General features: G+C 43.9%; 1 protein-coding gene across 1 annotated transcript in view; it reads left to right on the top strand.

The window, feature by feature from the left end:
* PLEKHA7 (pleckstrin homology domain containing A7) overlaps positions 1–22952 on the top strand; it is a 302716-nt gene that overhangs the window by 263270 nt on the left and 16494 nt on the right. The window contains exons 23-24 of the mRNA XM_054970740.1: positions 2658–2858; positions 8096–8248. Of these exons, the coding sequence (XP_054826715.1) occupies positions 2658–2858; positions 8096–8248 (354 nt within the window). The remainder of the gene's footprint in view (positions 1–2657; positions 2859–8095; positions 8249–22952) is intronic.

Below are 22952 nucleotides of genomic sequence, written 5' to 3'. Positions count from 1 at the left end.
TTTGGGTATCAATGTAATGTTAGCAACTTTCCAAGTCTTTGGTATCTTTCCTCTCAACAAAATCAAATTCATTGTATTTTGCAAAGGTACTAAAATCTCCTCTTCCAAGCATTTATAATATCAGCCTGATAGTCCATCTGGTGGCTTCCCAGTTTTCTTCTTTTTAATTGCTTCCACCAGTTCTTGAATCGTTATTGGGCAGTTCATCACCTATTGTTCCTCCGTAATTTTGGGTAGTTTCTGTTTTGTTAAATCATTCAGTTTCTTTGAAGAAATATCCTGCCTTCTGTATATATTTGAATAATACTTTTTAAAAGTCTTTTGAACTGCCCCATTCTCTGCTAGCATAGTATTCCCATCTTGCAATTTTAAAATCATTTCTCTCTCTCTCTTCTCAGTCTATATGCCAACCAGCTTCCCAGTTTATTAGCAAATTCGAAGTTTCTCTGCTTAGCAAAGTACAGGTTTTTCTACGTATTGTTAACATTGATAGCTGTTGCTGTAAGCATTTTATCTCTTGTTGCACCTCGACAGCACAATTCCACAGCACCTTTTTAAATTCTTCTTTTTTAAAATTCCTTGCAGAATACCTTGCATTTTTTCCTGCTTTTTTCCCTTCAATTCCACATTATGATGTATAAAATGGCCTCTTATAAATGCTTTACTTGCGTCCCTTCTTAAATCCGTACCCTTATTCAAATTCAAAAAATTCTTTCAGCATTTTTTTTACAATCCTCTACAATTGCCTTTTTCTGTAGTAAAGATTCATTTAATTGCCACTTAAATGTATTGGATTTGGATCTATCACTTACAGAATTATGGTCAGAAAAAGTCTTTGGCAATATCTCTATATTACCAGTTTTGATCACCAAATTTTTTGATATCCAGACCATATCTATACATGACAAAGTTTTACGTCTCTTAGAGTAGAATGTATATTCTCTTGAGTCCCCATTTTTTTGTCTCCAAACATTCACCAAACCCATATTATCAATCATCAAAACAAACCTTTGGTAATTTGCCTTGAGTATCTTTTATGCTTTTCTCAGAACATCTATCTATTTGTAGAGAAACTACACCATTCCAATCCCCCATCAAACAGCAGTTTTCATAGGACAGATCCACCAATTTTTCCCAAAGATATTTGTAGAACCTCCCCTTTTCCTCATTTGATGCATAGATTCCCACTACCAAAGTTTTGCTCCCATTTAATGTCACCTCCACCCCCACAAACCTACCATGGTTGTCAGATATTACAAGTTCTGGTTTCAATGCTGATTTTAGATACAATACCACCCAATTTTTCTTTTTATTATCTGAAGAGACAAATTTCCCCCCCAAAATTTTGTAATCCAAATACTTGATGTTCCTTTTTCCTGATATGAGTTTCCTGTAAGCAAATGATGTTGGCTCTGGAGCTGTTTTTTAAAGAGAACAGTTTAGGAAGAGACGTTATTTAACCATTCCTGTTTTTCCTTTTGAATTGCTTCCCAAGAGCAGGAGGAATTTTGAGGTTTTGATGGATGACTTATTGCAGGGAAATGAAGAGTTTAGGAGCTGCAGTAGCATAGTGGTTACATGGTTGGGCTGCGGATCAGTTCTCTGTTGGTTCAGATCTCACTACTGCCATGACCTTAGCAGATGGCCTTGGGTAAGCTGCTCCTGTCAGCTGCAGTTCCCAAGCTGTATTGTGGGGATAATAATAACACTGACCTTGTTCACTGCTCTGAGTGGGACACTAATCTGTCTAGAAGAGTGGTATATAAGTGCAGTTTTTATAAGAAACCTCTTGCCCCAAATCATTTCCTTCCTCAAAACATTCCTAGTGATTCCATTTGAAAAAGAAAAGAGTTTCAAAGTGATCAAGTTTCAGGAAGGTTGGTTTGCAGTAGAACAGCAAGATTTGATTCCAGTGACACCTTAGAGACCACTACAGTCTCACTATAGATGTTGATTTCTGCTCTAATCAAGCGATAGTGTACATTTACATCCTGACTCATTTCTTTGCTTCATCCCACCTGCTTCTTGAATGAAATATAAAGGCTCAGGGGTCTCCATTTCTCCTTGTATCTGAAGAAGGGAGCTTTGACTGTTACAAGCTTATACCCTAAAAATATGATTGGTCTCTAAAATGATTAAGGAAGAAATTAATAATAGGTTTGAACCTAAATTGGGCTATTGGATCGTGTGACTTTTTAGGTTAGGGCTTATGTTGCAACTATTATTGCAATTGCAATTATTAGTTCTAGCACTCCAGAGACTTGGGATTTCTCCCTCTTAAAATGTGGTGCTTGTTAATCATTCAGAGCATGTTTGTTGAAGAATAGGAGGCCACAGTCCATTCTTGCAGATGATATTCCTCCTCCTTAGAAACTAAGTCCAGTGTTGATATTTCAGTAGTGTTGAAAACTACTCAGCAACATAGAACAAAGAAGCTAACAGTTTCTTCTGGATCAGCTTGCAGTGAGAAAAGAGAATGAAGGATAGGCAACAGCTTTGTTGGAATACTAATTTTAGATTTCAGTTTGCAGTTCTCATGTCTGTTGCTTACATTTTATTGTTTCTCCAGGGAACTCAGTATGGCATGCATTGGCTTGCATCCCTCCATCTTTAAAGCTATTAATTATGATATATGCTTTATTTGTTACTTTTAACAGGAGAGACCAAAGAGTGCCTTGGAACGGTTATACTCTGGAGACTACCAAAGAGGCAAAATGAGTGCTGAGGAACAACTAGAAAGAATGAAGCGACACCAAAAGGCATTAGTTCGTGAACGCAAGAGAACTCTTAGTCAAGGAGAAAGACAATCTGTCTCATCGCGTCCATTCATCCGGCCTGTTTCTGCAGACATAGGCTCAGTATGTTAGATATGCCTTAAAAGGACTAGACTAAAAATATGATCTGTAGCTTCTCCAGTAAGCACTTTTATTTGAGAGAGCATGATACTTGTATAATATAGTTATACTATAGTTCCGCCATGTGAATAACAGAAAATAGCTTTTTACTAAAAAAAAATAGTTACAGCTTAATGTAGCAGGTGCAGAAATAAGTTGGCAGAAGGAAAGTGGAGTGAGAAAAGAATTTCTTGGAAAGCATTCAAAGATGGATATTGGATTGGTCTTGGCTTTTTTCCAATTGATTCAAATAATGCTATGAAAACAGTAAGTTTGTACATTTTCCTGACTGCACCATAAAATAATGAGTCCCTTAGAATGTTATTAGGTGTTATTAGGTTATTTTTTAAAAAAAAATCTATATTGCAAGTTTAATAAATACCCATGGTTCTATCAAATAAGATTTTTTTTAAAAAAATGAACTTGACAAATTTTATATTAACTATTAAGCAAATAGATGTTTATACAGCTGCTAGTTCCCCTTTAATAAATTATGTTAAAATGCATAGAATATTCTAGGAAGGCTCTGCATTGTTAGTGGGAAATAAATTATTTTAGAAGCTAAAAATTGTAATAATTTAAACACAACTAGAGATGGGCACGATCCACATTACAATCGAAAAACCCCCCATGATAATGGCGATCACGCGATCGGGACCCAGCGGATCATGCTCGGGCACAGCCAACGATCCAGCGGACGGGAGGGGGGCTGGATCAGGGCGATCGTGCTCGGATTGGGAAGCCAGACACTCAGGCGCCAGCAATCTATTCCCCTGGCAATGGAGCCAGGGGAATGCCTGAGCTGTGTTTGCCCTCCTTCTGTCGCCCTGGAAACCTGAATGGAAGCCCAACTTGCCTTGATCAGCAGGGCTTCCTTCCAACCACGGAGCAGCAAAGCAGTCACCAGCTAGGAGAAGATACCCAAGGGAGGGAGGGGGAAGGGGGTGTTCTGTAGCCATGGGCACTCCAATCTCATCCCTGCAAACCCTGATAGGCAGCTCTGACAGCCAAACACAGACAGCCAAACACAAACACATATGCCGCTGGCATCAGCCACCGTTCCTGTATTGCTGGGAACAGCGGGGCGCCCCTCCGCTTTGGCCTCCACAATCCACAATCCACGGATCGGAAACGGGAGATGATTGGTGTGGATTGTTAATTCGGGATCATCGCTGGCACCGACCCACAATCAGCTTGATCGGTATTTTCTTTTGGATCGTGCCCACCTCTAAACACAACTCAGTGGTAACTGGTTTTGAGCAACTACCCAAAACAAATCAACCTCCAAGTCCTCCACTGATACTTGAAATGATTAGAACCTTCTAAGTAGTAGCCATGATCCAAATAAGTGATATGCACATAGAGAGCAGAGACAGTGATTCACTTGTCAGTTCTGCCACAGAAGTTTTCATTGATAAAGAGAATAATTTTTTGTTTTGATTTTAAATGAAAAGTGATTTACCTTGTTAGCAACAGTCGATTTCTTTGACAGAGAATTTTAGCAAATCTCATGCTGCACATGCAGTTTTTATCATGTGCATATCTCTTCTTTTGATCACAGCCAATTTGTATAGGATCAGGTATTAGGCTGCTCTCCTGAGCATGGTTACCTGGAAATAATCTCAGATGATTCCAGTGGGATTAATTTCTGTTAATTGATGTATATCAATCCAGTAGAAGATTGAACATACTTAAGGCCTATTGAAATGTAGAACTTGATCACCTGTTGTGTACTTTCACAAGTGATATTCAGAATACTTCCTCATGTATATTCTGTCCCTTACAAATAATGTTAATACAAAGCAGAAAGCATATGACCACTTTACAGCCACTTTAATACTGAAGAAGCATGTCAGTTTAAAATTTCCATTACAGACATGGGAAATGCAAAGAACAAATTAAGTATCACTTCTGAAAATATCCACAGGTGTGTACTATATATGGCAGTTGTACTGAGAAAAAATTCAGAGTGGAGAATCCTTGTTAGTCTGTTGCACACAGAGAAAGAGAAAGAACCACAAGCATAAACTTTTGAAGGGCAAAGCTTACTTCCTCAAATGCATGGAATGATTACCTAAATTAGTAGGTGTATATATACTTTGAGTACAGAGAATATTTTTGTTTTTGTTACAAGGTGAGCTAGAAAGTCAAGCTATGCAAGAGAGAGCAGTAGGTATGTCATAGGATATATTTTACTGCCCACACAGGCAACACTTCATGCATTTGATAAAAGGAATTGCAGCCAGCAAAGGTTTATGCAACGACAAATATGTTAATCTTTAAGGTACCATAGGATTGTTTAGGATTGTTATGTTATAATTCTGAAGGATTTGCACAACCACTGCAACATTAATTTTCTTTTTGCCTTATCCTTTTGGCATACTAGAATTATATAATATTCATCACCTGCTTAATTCATTGCACAAGGTCTCTTGCTTTTAGAATTTTTACTCATCATACATAATGGCTTCTTTGTTTGTTTTAAAATTTTCTAATTATTTAAAACAATTTCTAACTAGACTACTCAGTTTCTGCCAGGCTTAATTGCATTTTAGTAGCTTTGTGTTAAATTTCTACTGGGTAAGGGTTGTTTGTTTTTGTTTTGTTTTGTTTGCACTTTAACCTTTTTTGTTTCACATTTTAAACAGTTGTTTTGTAGCACTAATTTTCAGTTCAGTTACTTTTCATTATTTTACTAAATACATTTAGTCTCTTAAGGGATTCTGGCATATTCAGATTAATCTTTTGCCAAGCTATCCACTAGAGCTGTAAATCTCGGTCACAGTTATGTTTTTTTAAGTAGAAGAATTCAAACCTGATTTTTAAAGGTTATATGGCTCTTGCATACATACTTATTTCTAATGTAAACATTTAATAACTTTTAAAAAATTTAAACACATAATTTTATATATTTGTGTGCCATATTGATCTGTTTCCTTACTGTAAAAAATGGCACAGTACAGCCCTGAAAAAAATGTTTCCTGGAGGTCTCTTCCTCATGCATCTAAAGGGCTTCAGTGTACAAAAAAAGTTCAGTAACATTCGATAGCACAATTGACAGAATTATGATCATTTAACAGCCAAAATGGTAGACAATGAGATATGTAATTGGTGTGCAGTTTTAACATTGCCTACGTTGTATATGTAAATCTACTTTTAATACAATGCACTGATGTTTTTTTAAAAGATCACTTTTTAAATGTAGTATGACATTAAAATATTAAGCAGAATACCTGAATTTGTCATTTAATTTTAATGTAAAAGACTACATATCATTGCCAATAAACATGGTTTTTAATAATGATTTCATGTTTTTCTTACAGCATTGAATTAATTTAGAATTAATATTGTGTCTGTGTAATACATGTTCTGGCAATCAGGCCTGGTTTGAATATTGAGTAGATGTCTGATTATTGTGCACACTTCAGTTGTGTAAAAGATTGTGCCTTCCAGCTTCAAAACTTTTTTTGAAGTCTTCCAGTTTCAACTGCTGCCTTTAAAATAAGCAACATTTTCATATTTAAGCAAATACAACTGTTTTATACATTTTGAGTGAAAATAAAGAGCTTGTGCATGAATAGAATTTTTAAAGTATTATATTGAGCCAAAATGTTGAAAGTCATCTAGTTGTTATTGCAAATACAATGTAATAATACACATTTGTTCTTTTAAATTAATTATCTGAAGGCAGATTTTCATGGGATTAATAGAACTAGGGGAAAGCAAACCAATTAGTCCTTAGGACTCCTTACTAGTTCAGTGCTACCAATTATAGAAATATTTCAGGTCTTCAGCACATTGAATGCCATTTTGTGACCCTAAAATATTCATGTCATTGAGTAAGAATATATATGTTCTAATTACGTTTATGCAGGCTGCAATCCAGAAAGCAATGTCAGTATATGATCTTCTGGAGTGTGGTGTATGAGTGTGTATCGATTTCAGCTGTATCGTCAGCAGCAAAAGAAATATGTGTATTACTGTCAAATTCAAGTTCCAAATAACATAATGTTCCATCCAATCCTCCTCTTACTGTGTAAGAGAAGTTACTGTGTAAAGATGCATCTTTGTTTTGTGAAGAGTAAGATTAATCTTACTTATCTTAGTTTTAGGATGATTTTACAAGGTGTACCATATATAAAATTATTATTATGTTGAATATAGTTTTGTACATTTCAGACTTTTCCATGTGTTCTTGTGGTAAATATTTGGATTTCATTTTAATTAATGATATCCTTTTGAACTAAGAGCCAGTGTAGTATAGTGGTTAGAGTGATGGACTAGAATCTGGGAAACTCAAGTTCAAATCCCCATTCTGCCGTGAAAGGCTATGTGAACTTGGGCCCATCACACATACTCAGCCTCATCTATCTCACAGGGTTATTGTAAGAATAAAATGGAGGAGTGGAAAATGAAAGACATTTAAGACATTTTTCTATTGGGGAGAAAAATGGAGTATAAATGAAGTAAATAAATAAGAATAACTGCATTCATTCAATAAATCAAAAAAAGTTGTCTGTGTTGATTGACTGGAATATTTAATGCTCTTAGTTTTCAACAGTTCTTTTAAAATGTAAAATGCCTTAAGAATATGTGTCCAGTGCTTGTAAAAATTTAGGGACCTTGCATATAATATAGTGAATATATTATTTAGATTATAATGGATAGCTTTCTAGATCATTAAATGTTTGGACCACATTTGCAAATTAAATACATTACTAAAAAGATGTTTCCAGAAAACATTGCTTTGGATCTTAACTTGTGCAAATGGCTTAACAGAGTAACAATGGATTCTTTTCCCTAGATGGTGAGCCTGTATGGGATACTCATCCTCTGAAGCCAACAATTAACTATACTCTTTCTCAAGACATACTTTTTAAAAAGTAATATCATGATTTAGGGGTTTGTTTACTCATCAGGATTGCTAAATTTGAAACGTATATGGTAGTTCCTAACATGAAAGGTGAGTCTCTAACCCCAGTTATTAGAACCTTTTAAAGCTAAGATTAGATTGCCTCTGCTGGCTGGAGAGAATGAGTACCCCATCAAGGACAGCCATCAAGTGAACATCCAGAAGGAAATGTTATGGTAAGTTCTAGTTTCCCATTTCACCAAGTCAATATTTAATGTAATAGTGAGAATTTGTGCATGTTTTATTGAGCAAAGTGGACAAACTTTAACTGTTTCCTATTTATCATTAGTGGAAGCGGGAACAAGAATTTGACTTACAGCTGCTGGAAAGGGCAGTACACCCAGGAGAAAAAGAGGAAAATAACTGGTTAAAAGTTGATTCTGTGTCAGCGACAGAAGCAGACCTAGAACCTCAACATTACAACTTAGATATTAGCAAAGAGGTAAGATATTATCATTTTTAAAAAAAATATTGTTTTCCAACACATATATATACAAACATGAGACAGTTATCATTTTACTTGTCGATATCTATTATCTATTTCTTTATCTCTTATATTCCATCTTATTACATCAATTGTGAGTTCTATGATGTCATTATACAGTTAATCTTAGTATCATATACAATTAATCTTAGTATCATATTTATGTTTACCGACTGTAGTTATTTGTCATCCATTTGTAGAAGGGATCCCATGGTACAGAGAATTCTTCTTCCATTTGCCCGTTCATTAACAATGTTAATTTATCCATTTCCACCATCTCCGTTACCTTTGTTATTAATTCTTCTTGCTGGGGGATTCTTTGTTGTTTCCAATAGGTTGCTAATAAGATTCTAGCCGCAGTTACTATATGAATTACTAAGTGTTCTTGCTCTCTTTATATCTGACATACAGTTTAGTAGAAAAATTTCTGGTTTCAAAGGAATTGTTCATCTGCGGTCTTCCTGTGCAGTCCTACATGGGACTGCGCACGCACAGGCCTGCCGACTTCGGAGATTTTTACAGCTCAAAGCCACTAGGGGGTGCCCCTGCCTCCTAGCGCGCATGCGTGGCCGTCTTTTCCCGCTGAAAAATGGCTTCTAAGAAGCGGGGCGCCCCCAATGTACCCTCAGTTCCTCTTTTGCCGCCAACTTGAGAGGTTCTTGCTAGCTCTGCTCTTCGGACTAGTGTTCGTCGTGTTTCTGGAAGATGTCTGAGAAAGCTCTATTCAAGCGTTGTTCGACGTGTGATTGGAAAATGACCAAATCGGATGGTCATTCTCAATGCCTATACTGTTTGGGCAAGACACACAATCCGCAAACTTGTAAGTACTGCCGAACCTTCATGCTGAAGGCCAGGGCAGAAAGGTCGGGTAGACTTCAGGCCTATCTATGGTGGCGCGCAATGGCGGTAACAGATCCATCTGCACCGGGCAAATCTCCCACGCCAGGAAAATCCACCACTCCGACTTTAAGATCTGCGGAGAAATCACCGCATTCCCGCCAGTCTCCCGCTCGTTCCGACCCGAGACCACCGACCCCAGTCACTTTGGTGCGTGGCTCCCCGGATCCGATTGCTACCACCTCATCGGATCTGATCTCGAGGTCGAGGCCCGCGTCGGAACTGTCGGGCTCCAGGTCAGGAGATCGACCTAGGAGGGAGGCTTCCGTGCCTCATTCGGAGCCGAAAACCCCTCGGAGTAATTCGCTATCGGACTGACAAAGATCTTCGGATCCGAGACCATCAGATCCCTCAGGATCGAGTTTGGAGAAGAAGAATAAAAAGAAGAAGCACCGTTCTTCGAAGTCGGACAAACAGTTACTCGAGTGTGTCATCACTCCCCAACGAGATGCATCTGAGTCGGAACCGGCTGCTACAGCATCGAGGTTCAGGAGATGCAACCTCCCCGAAGAGAACCCCGGCGTCTGAGAGGTCCCGGGAATCAGATGTAATTATGATAGAAAAAACCCAGACTCCATCTGGTGTACCTCGTTCACCCTCTCGAGATTCGTGGTCCTCGCGCTCCTCTCGAACGGATAGGGGTCGACCAAGATCGCGCCGTTCAGACAGATACAGCCCGTACTCTGCTGGACACCGCTACTATGAAGAGAGATCTTATGGTTCCGACCATGGTTCCAGGAGACGATATCGCTCGCCTTCGATGCGCACTTTTTCCCCAGGGGGATCCAGACGGACCCCTGTTTTCTCTGATACCGAGCCTGATGGTTATGCTCCCTTTGAGAGGTCTTATTATTCTCCTCCCTTGGATTCACCGGAGAGAGTTATTAGCCCTTCGGAGGAAGCCTCCCCGACGGAAGATTTTCGCGCTTACAATGAGCTTCTCCAAAGAATGGCAAAGGCACTAGAGATTGAGGTGGCTTCTTCGGAACCATGATCCAAAGATAAGATTTTGAAGCATATGTACTCCGGATCGACTTCCAACAATTGCCTTCCCTATGATTGAAGGATTTGTGGAGCTCCTGTCAGGTTTAAACCTGAAACCTGCCTCTCTTCCTGCTACAAATAAGAAGATTGCAAATCTCTATAGAGTCAAAGATGAACAATGTCAATTCTTATCCCTTCATCTGCCTCCCTCCTCTCTTGTCATGGAGGACATGCAATCGAAACCCAAGCAAGGATCCCTTTTGGTTCCGGCGGACAAAGATAGTAGAAAGATTGACTCTTTAGCAAGGAAAGTCTATGCCTCAACAGCATTTGGTATTAAAATTGCTAACTATGCAGCGATGATGGCCGCTTACCAGTTGTTGCTATGGACAAAAGTAGCAATGTTTGTCCCCCAGCTTCCTGAGGACCAAAGAGTCTTCCTTCAAGACATCCAGGAAGAGGCTGTGCATTTGTCCCGCCACCATATTACTGTTAGTAGAAACATGGCTGATTCATCTGCCAGAGCACTTCTATCTGCACTTGTGCTTCGTAGGTTCACTTGGTTAAGAACCACTGCTCTACCTTTAGATATGAGAGCCAAAGTAGAAGACCTTCCCTTCGAGGGACAGAACCTGTTCTCTGATAGAACGGATGAGTATCTTCATAAGATACAGAAAGACAGATTGACAGCTCGATCCTATGGCGTTCTACATCAGCATCAACCTAATCGCGCTCAGTATAGACCCTTTACTAAGAATCGTCAGCAGCGCTATCACCCTTACTTACTATGGGTATGGGCTTCAATCTCAACACCGCTACCAAGGCCCACAGTCTCTATCTTCCAGAGGAGAAGGCAGGGCAACAAGAGTAGACAGGGAAATAACCAACACCAGTCCAAGGAACCGGGACATTCCCAAAAACAGTTCTGACAATTACAGGGACCTGATCCCTATTTTGGGGACAGGCTCTCTCTTTTCTTTTCAGAGTGGAATGCTATCACTTCAGATGTTTGGGTGTTACAGTTGGTTAACGTTGGTTATAAAATTGAGTTTGTTCAGTAGCCTGGTCTCCGGCTCCCTGTTTTTTCCTCTCATACACCTTAATCTGGGGTAGTGTCTGAGTTATCAGCCTTGCTAAATAAAGGGGCTATTGAAGAGGTGACTCCTTCTGATTTCCCCCTTGGTTTCTACTCGAACCTTTTTGTGGTAGACAAGAAGGATGGAGGTTTACGCCCCATCTTGGATCTCAGAGGGTTAAATAAGTTTATAAAGACCCAAAAGTTCAAGATGACTACCTTGCAGACAGTCTTAAATTTATTACCCTTATACTCTTGGTTTGGGGTTTTAGATCTTAAAGACGCATATTTCCACGTTTCCATTTTTCCTGAACATAGGAAATTTCTACGTTTTACCTATGGTAACAGGATTTTTCAGTACCGTGTTCTCCCATTTGGGTTATCCACTGCCCCTAGGGTATTTACCAAGTGTGTGGCAGTAGTGATTGCCTTCCTTAGGACTCAGGGGTGCTGCATCTTCCCCTATCTTGATGACTGGTTGATTGTTGGCCATTCAGAGGAGGATGTCACTAACCAGGTGTCTATTACCTTGGATACTTGTTTGAAATTGGGGTTATTCGTGAATCAAAAGAAATCTCAACTGGTTCCCTCTAAAGTGATTCAGTTCATTGGGGCCGTTATCGATGGGTCCCTAAATATGGGATTCTTGCCTTCAGATAGGGCCTGCACGATTAAGGCTCTTGTTAAAAAATTTCAGAGATGCAGGTTCCAACCAGCGAAGCTTATTCAGGTTCTTCTGGGTTATATGGCTGCCACCACGGCTGTGATCACCCTAGCAAGGCTTCGGATGAGACCTTTACAACTTTGGTTTTCTAGGGCCTTTTTCCCTGAAAAAGATTCTCAGAGGAAGAAATTGAGCATCCCTCGCAGGGTCATCCTATCCCTTGATTGGTGGTTACAGGATTCCAACCTCTTTGGGGGATTGGTTTTGGTTGTAGACAGCCAAATGTTTTGGTTACTACAGATGCGTCTACCCCGGGTTGGGATGCCCATTGTGAGGGCTTGTATGCTCACGGAATGTGGGAGGAGTCAGAGTGCACAGAACACATTAACCTCCTTGAGTTACGAGTGGTCTATTACGCCTTGCTTTCTTTTTCTGATCTAGTACAGAATAAGACAGTCCAAATTCTTACGGATAACACCACCACAATGTTTTATTTGAACAAACGAGGGGGTACATTGTCTCCAGCCCTATGCGAGGAGACGGTGAAGATCTGGGAGTGGGCTATTGATCATGCGGTCTGGCTAGTGGTGGTGCATATACCGGGTGTTGATAATGTAACAGCTGACCACCTTAGCAGGTTGGGGGGCAATACCCATGAATGGTCACTTCACGATAAGTATTTAAATCCTGTCTTTTCAGAATGGGGGACCCCAGACTTAGACCTTTTCACCACAGAGGAAAACCACAAGATTCCCAACTACTGCTCGAGAGGAGGTGTCGGCCTCGAGTCACTTGGGGACGTATTTCAGTTAACCTGGTCCGGTCGTCTTCATTACATGTTTCCCCCGTTTCCCCTCTTAGCCAGGGTACTCTCCAAGATTCAGATGGACAAAACATCAGCCATTCTGGTAACCCCTTACTGGCCGAGACAACCGTGGTTCCATGCTCTTCTGAGACTCCACTGTCGGATATACCAGTTCCCGGAACAACCAGATCTGCTGTCCTTTCGGGGGCTGTTCCATCACAGAGTGCATACACTCAGACTGACGGCGTGGTTGATTCTGCAGGACGGGCCTTCTCTGCGGGAGTAATGCATGTGCTTCAGAATGCACATCGCTTATCCTCATGCCAGTCGTATTCCTTGAAATGGAATAAATTTTCAGAATGTTGTGAGGGCAGGGGGGTAGACCCATTGACTTCCCCCCTCCCCGAAGTTCTGGATTTTTTATGGGGATTAAAACAATCGGTTGTCAAACTCCTCTATTAAGGTTTATTTAGCTGCAATCTCTGCTTTCCACTCCCCAGTGGATTGGAAGACGGTGTTTTCTCATCACACATCCAGATTGTTTTTGAAAGGGCTGAACAATTTATTCCCACCAGTAAGAGTGTTGGTACCTCAATGGTCTCTTCCCCTAGTGTTGACCAAACTTATGTCTAAACCTTTTGAACCCTTAGCTACCTGCCCCTTGAATTTCCTTTCTTTTAAGGTGGCATTTTTGATTGCCATCACATCTGCCAGAAGGGTAGGTGAATTGGCGGCTCTGTCGTGTGATCCCCCCTACTTGAGTATCCACCCTGATAAAGTGGTCCTCAGGACAAAGGTAGAATTTTTACCCAAAGTTGTGTCCAAATTTCATTTGTCGCAAGAAATTTCTTTACCTGTATTTTTCAAAGATCATTCTTCAGATGCTGAGAGATCCCTTCATACATTGGATGTTCGTAGGGCTCTCTTGTTTTATCTGGATAGGGTTAAGCCCTTTAGGAAAGATTCTCACCTGTTTATTTGCTTTGCGAGCCCAAAAAAGGGGATGGGAACCAATCCTCAGACTGTGGCTCAGTGGGTAGTGCAAGCTATTTTGTTAAGTTACAAATATGCGAACTTACCTTGTCCGTTGGAGATACATGCTCACTCCACTAGGTCGCAAGCAGCTTCAGCAGCGCTCCTGAGAGGTGTCCCTCTACAAGATATCTGCAAGGCGGCGACCTGGGCGTCTGCGGACACTTTCGTCAAGCACTATGCCCTAGATGTGCTGGACAGGAAGGAAACGATAGTGGGCACGGCGGTCCTACAATCAATCTTCCTGTGACAAAACATTTATACCTCCACCCAGGTATTTAGCTATATAATCTCCCATGTGGGACTGCACAGGAAGACTGCAGATGAAAAACAGTGTTTCATACCTGTAACTGGTGTTCATCTAGGTCTTCCGTGCAGGCACACATACCCTCCCTCCTTCCCCGCTAATTCTCTTGGTACTTACCTTGTAGTCGGCGGCGAAAGAGGATCTGAGGGTACGTCGGGGGCACCCTGCCTCTTAGGAGCCGTTTTTCGGCGGGAAAAGACAGCCACGCATGCGCGCTAGGAGGCAGGGGCGCCCCTAGTGGCTTTGAGCTGTAAAAATCTCCGAAGTCGGCAGGCTTGCGCATGCGCAGTCCCATGTGTGCCTGCACGGAAGACCTAGATGAACAACAGTTACAGGTATGAAACACTGTTTTTATCTGTAAGATATTTTGTAATAACTTATGTACCATTATCCAATATCTGTGCACTTCTTCGCAGGACCACCACCTGTGGAAAAATGTCCGTATACCTTCTTTACATTTTCACCACTTATTTGACATATTTTTAAACATTTTAGCCAGTCTAACTGGCGTTAGGTACCATCTATGGAACATCTTATATAAATTCTCTTTAAACACAGCAGATTTAGTTATTTTAACATTTACTTTCCATATCTTATTCTACTGTACTTGATCAATATCATTACCTAAATTCCGTATCCATAGTCTTTTACATTTCTCCACCCCATCATTTTCTTTCATTTCCATTAGGAAGATATACATCTCCAAAAGATGTTCCAACCTACTAATGAACGTTCTAAGTAGTGGAAGACGACGCGGATTTTCACAGCACAACAACACTTTCATTCCTTCATCCCCACTTGGAGGAATGCCTATCTCCCACTACTTAGAATGTTAATTAGTAGGTTGGAACATCTTTTGGAGTTTAGGACATTTGATGGACTTCATGTGGATATAGAAATAGAGGCATTGTAATGTATTGATTTGAATGTACTTTCTACAAGTAGTTCAGTATTGACTTATTTATGGATGACTGTTTGGATTTTGTAAAGTGTTCAGTATTGTTGATAAATACTCCTTTTGTAAGTGGCAGTGATTGATATATGTTGCAGGAAGCTTGATTTAGTAGTAAGTGGACATTACTTGATATAATATTTTTATTTGGGGAGACCCTCTCTTAGGCTGCTTTCTACAGTCTTTCCCCTAGCCTTTGTTTTTCTGCTAACTTTTTAAATTCCCAGCGGATGCCGGAAAGTGGGTGATGTTGGCAGCCGTTGGGCCTGGCGGGCTAGGGGAGATGGCGGGGGATCTGGCTGCTCGCTGATGGCACCTGTTTGCCTGCCTGCCAGGCCTACCATTTTTTTTATTCCCAGCAGAGGCCAGAAGGTGGTTGATGTTGGCAGCCGCTGGGCCTGGTGGGCTAGGAGATGTGGCGTAGGGCCACCTCCCCGGAGGGGGCAGGGGGGTCTGGCCACTGGCCGGCAGCACCCCCCATGTGCCTGCCCACCAGGCCTCCCGGAAGATACCTTCCAGAAGGTATAAAAGGTGGGTGATGTCATTGGCCACTGCAGACCAAAATGACCCAGCCACAATCTACTAAGAAATTCCTCCAGCAAGACAAGTTGGCGTATGTGGAGGTCTCGTACACACAAATACACAACCTAGTGGGTAAGACACCAACATATGTTCACCAGATGGGGTACTTGACGGCATTGGGGCTGATGGTGGTGTAGAGTCCAGACAAAACACACCAGCTGGACATGCATGGAGCATTGGACACCCCTCCAGTGTCGAAGCAGAGGCTGCCTAGATGACCCACCATCCTGCCTTTGTGGAAAGGATGGTGTTGCAGGACCCATTCTCCCTTCCTCTACAGGAACAGCAGGTGCCATTGATTGGGGCCACCATGCAGGACAACTGCATGTGCCACAGTTCCTGAGCTGCCCCTGGTGCCCGAACTTGTCATCTGTGGACATGAACCACTTTCCTACCTTCACAGAAAGGATGTGAGTCATGGCCAGATCCATTCCCCCTGGTCAGAGGGGAGAGCCGGTGCCATGGACAGGGGCCGCTGTGTTGCACTACCATCTGCACAACAGCAGCTGAGCTGGACCTGTTGCTGAGAAGTGGCAGCAGAAGGCACCAACCACCTTCCTGCCTCCACGAAAAGGAGGGGACGGGGCGGGACAAGTCATTGGGAAGGGTCATGGCAGTTCCTGAGAGGGAGAAGAGGAAAGAGGGAAGATGAGGTCTTCAGGGAGAGGGGGGCCAAGGGGATCTGGCCGCAGTAAGGAGCTGGACCCGGAAGACCCGTTGACAGGAACAGGTAGACCCCGATCCAACAGCGGCTGCTGACATCAACCACCTTCCTGCCTTCGCGGAAAGGAGGGGATGGGTCAGGACAAGTCGTTGGGAAGGGTCGTGGCAGTACCTGAGAGGAAGAGGTATGGACCAGGAACTGGAAAGCTCCCAAGTGTTGTGAGTCCTCATCCCTGGAACCACAGAGGTACATTGCGGCGGCAGCTAACATCACCCACCTTCCTGCATGAGTGGAAAGGATGGGATGGATGGGACAGGAGAGGTAGTTGGGAGGAGTCAGAGTGGTTCCGGCAGCTAACATCACCCACCTTCCTGCATGAGTGGAAAGGATGGGATGGATGGGACAGGAGAGGTAGTTGGGAGGAGTCAGAGTGGTTCCGGAGAGGGAGAAACAGGGCAGCAGCAGCAGCTGCCATCGCCCACCTTCCTGCCTTTGTGGAAAGGACGGGAGTTGCGGGACACATTCCCCCCCGGCTCAAAGGGATCAAGTCAGTCCCATTGACAGGGGGCCACCATACTGTGCAACCATGCTGTACCACTACTGTACAATTATATGTGCAATCTCAGCCGAACTGTCCCTCATGACCAAGGAGGCAGCAGTAACATGGTAGTCCCTTGTGAAGCGGCGGCTGACATGACCCACTATCCTGCCTTCGCGGAAATGAGGGGATGGGCAGGACAGGAGAGGTCGTTTGGAAGGGTTGGAGTGGTTCCCCAGAGGGAGAGGTAGAAAGAGGGACCAGCAGCCCTGAGAACTGAGGGGGGACAGAGCAGTTCCACACCACTCCAAGACACCTCACCTGAGCAGGCAGTACGGGCACTAATGATAACAGTTTCTGCGGCATCGGCAGACACCAGACACCTTCCTGCCTTCGAGGAAAGGATGGAATGGGCTGGACAGCAGAGGTCTCCAAAGGGTTTGTAGAAGGAGAAATGGGGACCGTGTAAGTGATGAAATGTGCAGACATGAACCACCTTCCTGCCTTCGCGGAAAGGATGGGAGAGAAAGGACAGGAGAGGTCGCTAGGAACGGTCAGAGTGGAAGCAGCCCCAAGAACTGAGTGGGGCTAGAGTGGTTGCCCACCACTCAGACACCTAACCTGAGCAGGCACTTCTCACTACTGTGAGCCTTTCCTGCCTTTGCAGAAAGGACAGAAGTCAAGGGACCCATTCCCCCCTGCTCAGAGGGCCCAGCGGTTGCAATGGATAGGGGCACCGTGCAGCTCAACTACGTGTGCAACAGCTCCTGAGCTGTTGCACAAATGCCCAAAGGAGGCTGCTGCCAGCATCACCCACCTTCCTGCCTTTGCAGAAAGACGGGGATGGGCGGGACAGGAGAGGTCGTAGGGAAGGGTCGGAGTGGTTCCATCCGGAGAAGGGAGAGGTAGAAAGAGTGACGTGGAACTTTTCAAGGAGAGGAAGACAAAGGGTTACCCAGCAGCAAGGATTCTTGCTTGGGGTGGATTCTGGTGACCCTCCCATGATCCCTGGTCAGAAGAGCTGGTAGCCCTCTTTCTCTCCCCCCCCCCATTGATGTTTCACTGGGCGAGGATGGAGACCACAGGCTCAGGTGGTGCCTCTTCAGGTCAGGACTGTTAACAACAGGTGCTTTGGGTTATTGCCCCTGCGCACCAGAACATCACAGGTACGGCATTGCACCACACGGGGGTCATTAGGAAGGACCCGAAAGTGCCTCCATGCAGAGGCATTGAAACATAGATCACTAACTGTCCCAGGGGAAGGAGAATGAATGGTTACAGGCTGTGTTGTTGGCCACGGACGACGGAGTGTGGAGTGTACTGCAAGTTTGGGATGGGGACGGGAGGGATGTTTCATAAAACACAAACCATTCCTCCAGGGATCCCTCACCCACCACCTCCTCAAAATGTTGAGAGAGATCCCCCCCCCAGCGGAAAGACCTCTTTGGCCTCCTCCACAGCCCCCACAGGTGAATCGGGAGCGGGAGTACTCTCTGCTGGCCCTGAGCCTCACCCAGTACTACTTGCCATGAAACCAGGAGGTCTACCTTTGCACTTCCCGCCACAACCACCTGTGGCCACCACAACATGAAGACTCATTGTGCCACCAAACTTTCTAGTTAAGGAGGACAGAAAAGGAGAGAACACTGTGAGCCCTCAGCAGAGGTGCCCACCACAGAGCTTGGCCCCAGAGCCAGGCAGCATCACTGGAACCAGAGGCTGAGGCTAGAGCCCTAGTCCAGCACACCCAGAAGCCTGACCACCAGATCAGGCACTGATATTGATAATAATAATCAGTGTGAGCCCTCAGCCTAGGTGCCCACAGAGCTTGGCCCCAGGGCCAGGCAGCAGCCCTGGAACCAGAGGGTGGGGCTAGAGCCCTAGCCCAGCACACCCAGAAGCCTGATCACCAGATCAGGCACTGATAATAATAATAATAATAATCAATGCGAGCCGTTGTCAGAGACCCGCGTTGGCTGGGCGCATTACCCACTGACGATCCTTCCTCCTCCAAGGAGCTGGAAGAACCCGTGGGAGACCTGTCCGCAGCCCCTGAAGAGCCGTCTGGCAACCAGCAACCTGGCCCCTCAGTGCAACCTCGGCTTCTCAGCACAAGAGGAGGGGGCGTGCAGGGAGGAGGAGCAACCGGCACCTCAGAGAACCAAGCCTTGCGAGCCGGCAAGGCGGAAGGCTCGGGCAAAAGAGGCGGTTTGAGAGCAATGGAAGAGTGCTTGCCTGCAAGTGCAGCGATGGGCGGAGCTGGACACCGAAGACGAGGCAGGGCAATCAAGTGAAGGAGAAACACCTGAGCCTCGTTCCCTTATGTCACACTGAGCTTATAAGGGGTGGGAGCAACGTCGTTCACCACTCCTTGCGCCCAGCAGCTCGGCTCCTGGAAGCTTCACCCCTGCCTTGTACCCTGCCCTCGCTCGGATAGACCTCCTATGTCCTGACCTCGGCTTACCCTTGACTACCTCTTGCCTGTCTCTGTGTGCAACTGACGACTCGGCTTTCAGACCTCGGCTCAGCTTTCTGACTCTCCTCTGCTTGCTCCCCTGACAGACGGACTCCTTGGCTCTTGACCCTGGTGCATTTTGGACTCTCGCTTTCTGCCTCCCGCTCAGCCCAGCACCTTCCCAAGCGGGAACCCCAGCCCTGACCGTGACAGCTGTCAGCTGAGGTGCCCACAGAGCTTTGCCCCAGAGTCTGGCAGCAGCCCTGGAATCAGAGGCTGGGGCTAGAGCCCTAGCCCAGCACACCCAGAAGCCTGACCAGTTCAGGCACTGATATTGATAATAATGTGAGCCCTCAGCCGAGGTGCCCACAGAGCTTGGCCCCAGAGCCTGGCAGCAGCCCTAGAACCAGTGGAGAGAGAGATCCCTATCTAACCACACACAAACCGCCCCCAGCTCCAATACACTCTCCCTGTCTCTCCCAAAAGGCTATCAACAACTCTGTCCCACTCCACTGCTGAAACTGAAAACCAGAACTGGGAGCCCAGTGCCCTTTTATAACCAGAGGTCTCATTAAGAAAAGCAGTAGGTCTGTGGTTGGCAGTCAGAACTGCCTAACAAGGTTTGCAGGGATGAGAACACCCCTCTCCTCCCTCCCTCCCCCCTGGTGTCTGCTCCCTTGTTACCAATTGTAACCAATTTGCAGCTCCACACTTGGAAGGAAGACCTGCCCATCAAGCTATGTTGGGCTTTGATTGGGGTGTTCAGGGCAACAGAGGGAGTGCAGACAGAGTTCAGACAGTCCCTCCCTCCATTGCCAAGGCAATTGATTGAAGGTGCCTGAGTGTCTGGCTTCACGAACAGCGGACGAACGCAACAAATGAGGCTTGAGACGACCACCTGTTTGTCTGGAATGGCGCCTCACGAACAGCCCATTCGTGAACAGACGAACAGTCTGTTTGTGGTTTTTTTCCATTTGTAATGCTGTTCGTGCCCATGTCTAGTTAAAAATCCATCTAACAGTAATATGATCCAAACAACATGTTACCAACTTGTCAACCAGAATATCATGTGGATATCAAAAGCCTTACTGAAATCAAGATGAACTATGTTGACAGCATTCCCCTGATCTACCAAAGTGGTGGCTCACTCGAAAAAGGAGATAGGGTTAGTATAACATGACTTTTTCTTGATGAACCTGTGCTGGCTCTTAATAATCACAGACACCTTTACTAAATGCTCAAGAACTGACTGTTTGATGATTTGACACTGTATGAGCGTCAAGCTGACAGGTCGATAATTACCTGGCTTCTCCTTTCTCCCCCTTTTTGAAGATGGGGACAACATTTGCCTGCTTCCAATCTTCTGGCACCTCACCTGTACTCCAAGAATTCTTAAAGATGATAGACAGGGGCTCTGCAATTACATCAGCAGTTCCTTCAGTACTCTAGGGTTGCAATTCATCTGGCCTGGGGACTTGATTTCATTTAAAGAAGCTGTGTGTTTACGTACCACTCAGTGTCTATCCTAGGCTGCAATTTCATCTCTTCTTCATGTGTTCCCTTTTTGCTAGAGTGAGCACAGTTCCCCTTGCAAGTGAAGACTGAGGCTAAGTAGGAATTAAGCAGTTCTGCCCTCTCTTTATAACCTATTCTTTATAAGTCCTTGTTGTCTTATAAAGACTTATAGTATTTTCTGGCCAAGATACAGAGACTTTGAGTTGTTATTAGTATTTTCAACCATATTTTTGAAGGGCTAAAAGCTTTTTAGCCCCATCAGGATTGTTTTTCCCCAGCCTCTGTCTCCTCTGTTTTTGCCCATTCTGTTGGTCCCTCCTCAAGTAGCCTTGTTTCCTCCAGATCCCATCTCAGTTTCAAAAACTTCATCAGAACTGATTCAACCAGCTTTGGCTTCTTCTAAGGTCTAATGCAGCAGTTCCGAGCCTCTTGTTAAAAAGTTAAGTGAAAGTAAAGCATTTGGAACCAAACACACCACCACTGGATTCAAAGAAGAGACACTCTTTCAAGAGTTCGCACAAATCCAGACCATCTGCATAGTCAGTACCCCTGGTTCTGAGGATTTCATCTCCTTGCTAGCAGACTTCTCCATTAACTCTGTCTCCAATCTCTCTATCAGATAATTTATAGAATAGGAGAGTCCCTCTAGACAACCTGTCACACTTGGTTCCAAGGCAATGTATGTAATTCTAGTCCTATCTCCAAAGCTGCACCGAAGTCCCCCAGAAAGTAGCAGGGGACATGGAGGTAGTTCAGGTTTGAGATATGACTCTCCACCTTCAAGGTATGTTTGGCCTTGTCCACCTTTCACTCCATAGATGGAAGGCCTGTGCCCTTCCACATACTGGTGGGGGCCACCTTACAGATGTGAAGTATAAAGGACAGCAGTCATACAGAAAAGATCGCTTGCTTGAAACCCCACAACACACTACTGGGGGAGACCACTTTATTCTGTTCTGACATATCTGAGAAAGACTGAAAATCTTTATTGTATTGAACCGGATACTTGTCTCTTTCTGTTTATGCACCTAATTTCGAACTCCATTGTGGTAGAAGCACTACAGGGATCCCAACTTACTCCCCCTGTGAACACAGAGGGTAAAAAACTTGATGCATATGGGAGGAAGATTTATTCATCCTCTATTGTAGTTTTTAAAATTTCAGTCAATAATGGCTAGATACCAGCTTTTTTGTGGGCCTTATTTAGAAGACAAGCATAAGATGGCAAAGATGCTACAACTGGAAGCCTCCAGGTTGTCCAAACATCAGATTAACTATTCCAGACGCATTGCAGATTGTGTAGCACATAATTTAGCTGCATCCACAGCTTTGAAACATCACTCATGGCTGAGACCTATTTCCTTGCCTAATGAAACAAATGCCAGAATGGAAGACTTACTTTTTGAAGGAAAAGAGCTGTTCAGGTCAAAAATTGATGATGCACTTTACAGAATTTGCAGACAGGTTAACTGTTGAAGTCTTGGGTGCCATTCAGTCACAGCTTTATTATAGGCCCTGTACTTATTTAAACCAGTACAGACCAGTACAGAAGCCACTGTTTCTTACCCTTCACAAACAGAATTTAGACAATACCAATCTCACGTACAAGGGGGTTCTGGTCTCAATCTTCTATATCACAAAAATAAGATTTTTGATGACTCAACAGACCAGTCTGTTCCAAGTCCTTTAAAGCCGCTTACCAGTTTTATCACCTGGAATGACATATTGTTTGCCTATAATGTCGTCTGTTACTTAAGAGTTTCTTCCAGTTAATTCCCCCTTAAATCACCCCCCTGCTCTGTTGTAAGATAAGGTGCAAGCTTTGCTTAAAAAGTCAGCAGTGGAGTAGGTGTCTCTTCATAAGGACCTTCTTTCCCCTTAAGCACAGTCAACTGAAAAAACTGTCCATTCTAAGAGCAGTTCTACATTCCCTGCAATGGTGATTGACCACAGACAATTTAATTGCAAGGGGAACATGCTTGAGTGTACCTACCATAGAAATCACAGTCACTACAGATGCTTTACTACAGAGGTGGAGGACACATTGTGGTCAACAGACTGCTTGTGGCATATGGCCACAGAGGTGTCGAGCCTGTGGGAGGGGCACCTTCCAGGCTTGTCTCCTAGCGTTGGCAGGCTTTGGGCAAGCTTCCAAACTGTGGGGAAGAGGGAGGTATACAGCACCCTTGTAT

The sequence above is a fragment of the Eublepharis macularius genome, chromosome 2 (assembly GCF_028583425.1).
Source record: "Eublepharis macularius isolate TG4126 chromosome 2, MPM_Emac_v1.0, whole genome shotgun sequence".
In the NCBI taxonomy this organism is placed as follows: Eukaryota; Metazoa; Chordata; class Lepidosauria; order Squamata; family Eublepharidae; genus Eublepharis; species Eublepharis macularius.
This window is presented reverse-complemented; position numbering and strand designations above follow the sequence as displayed.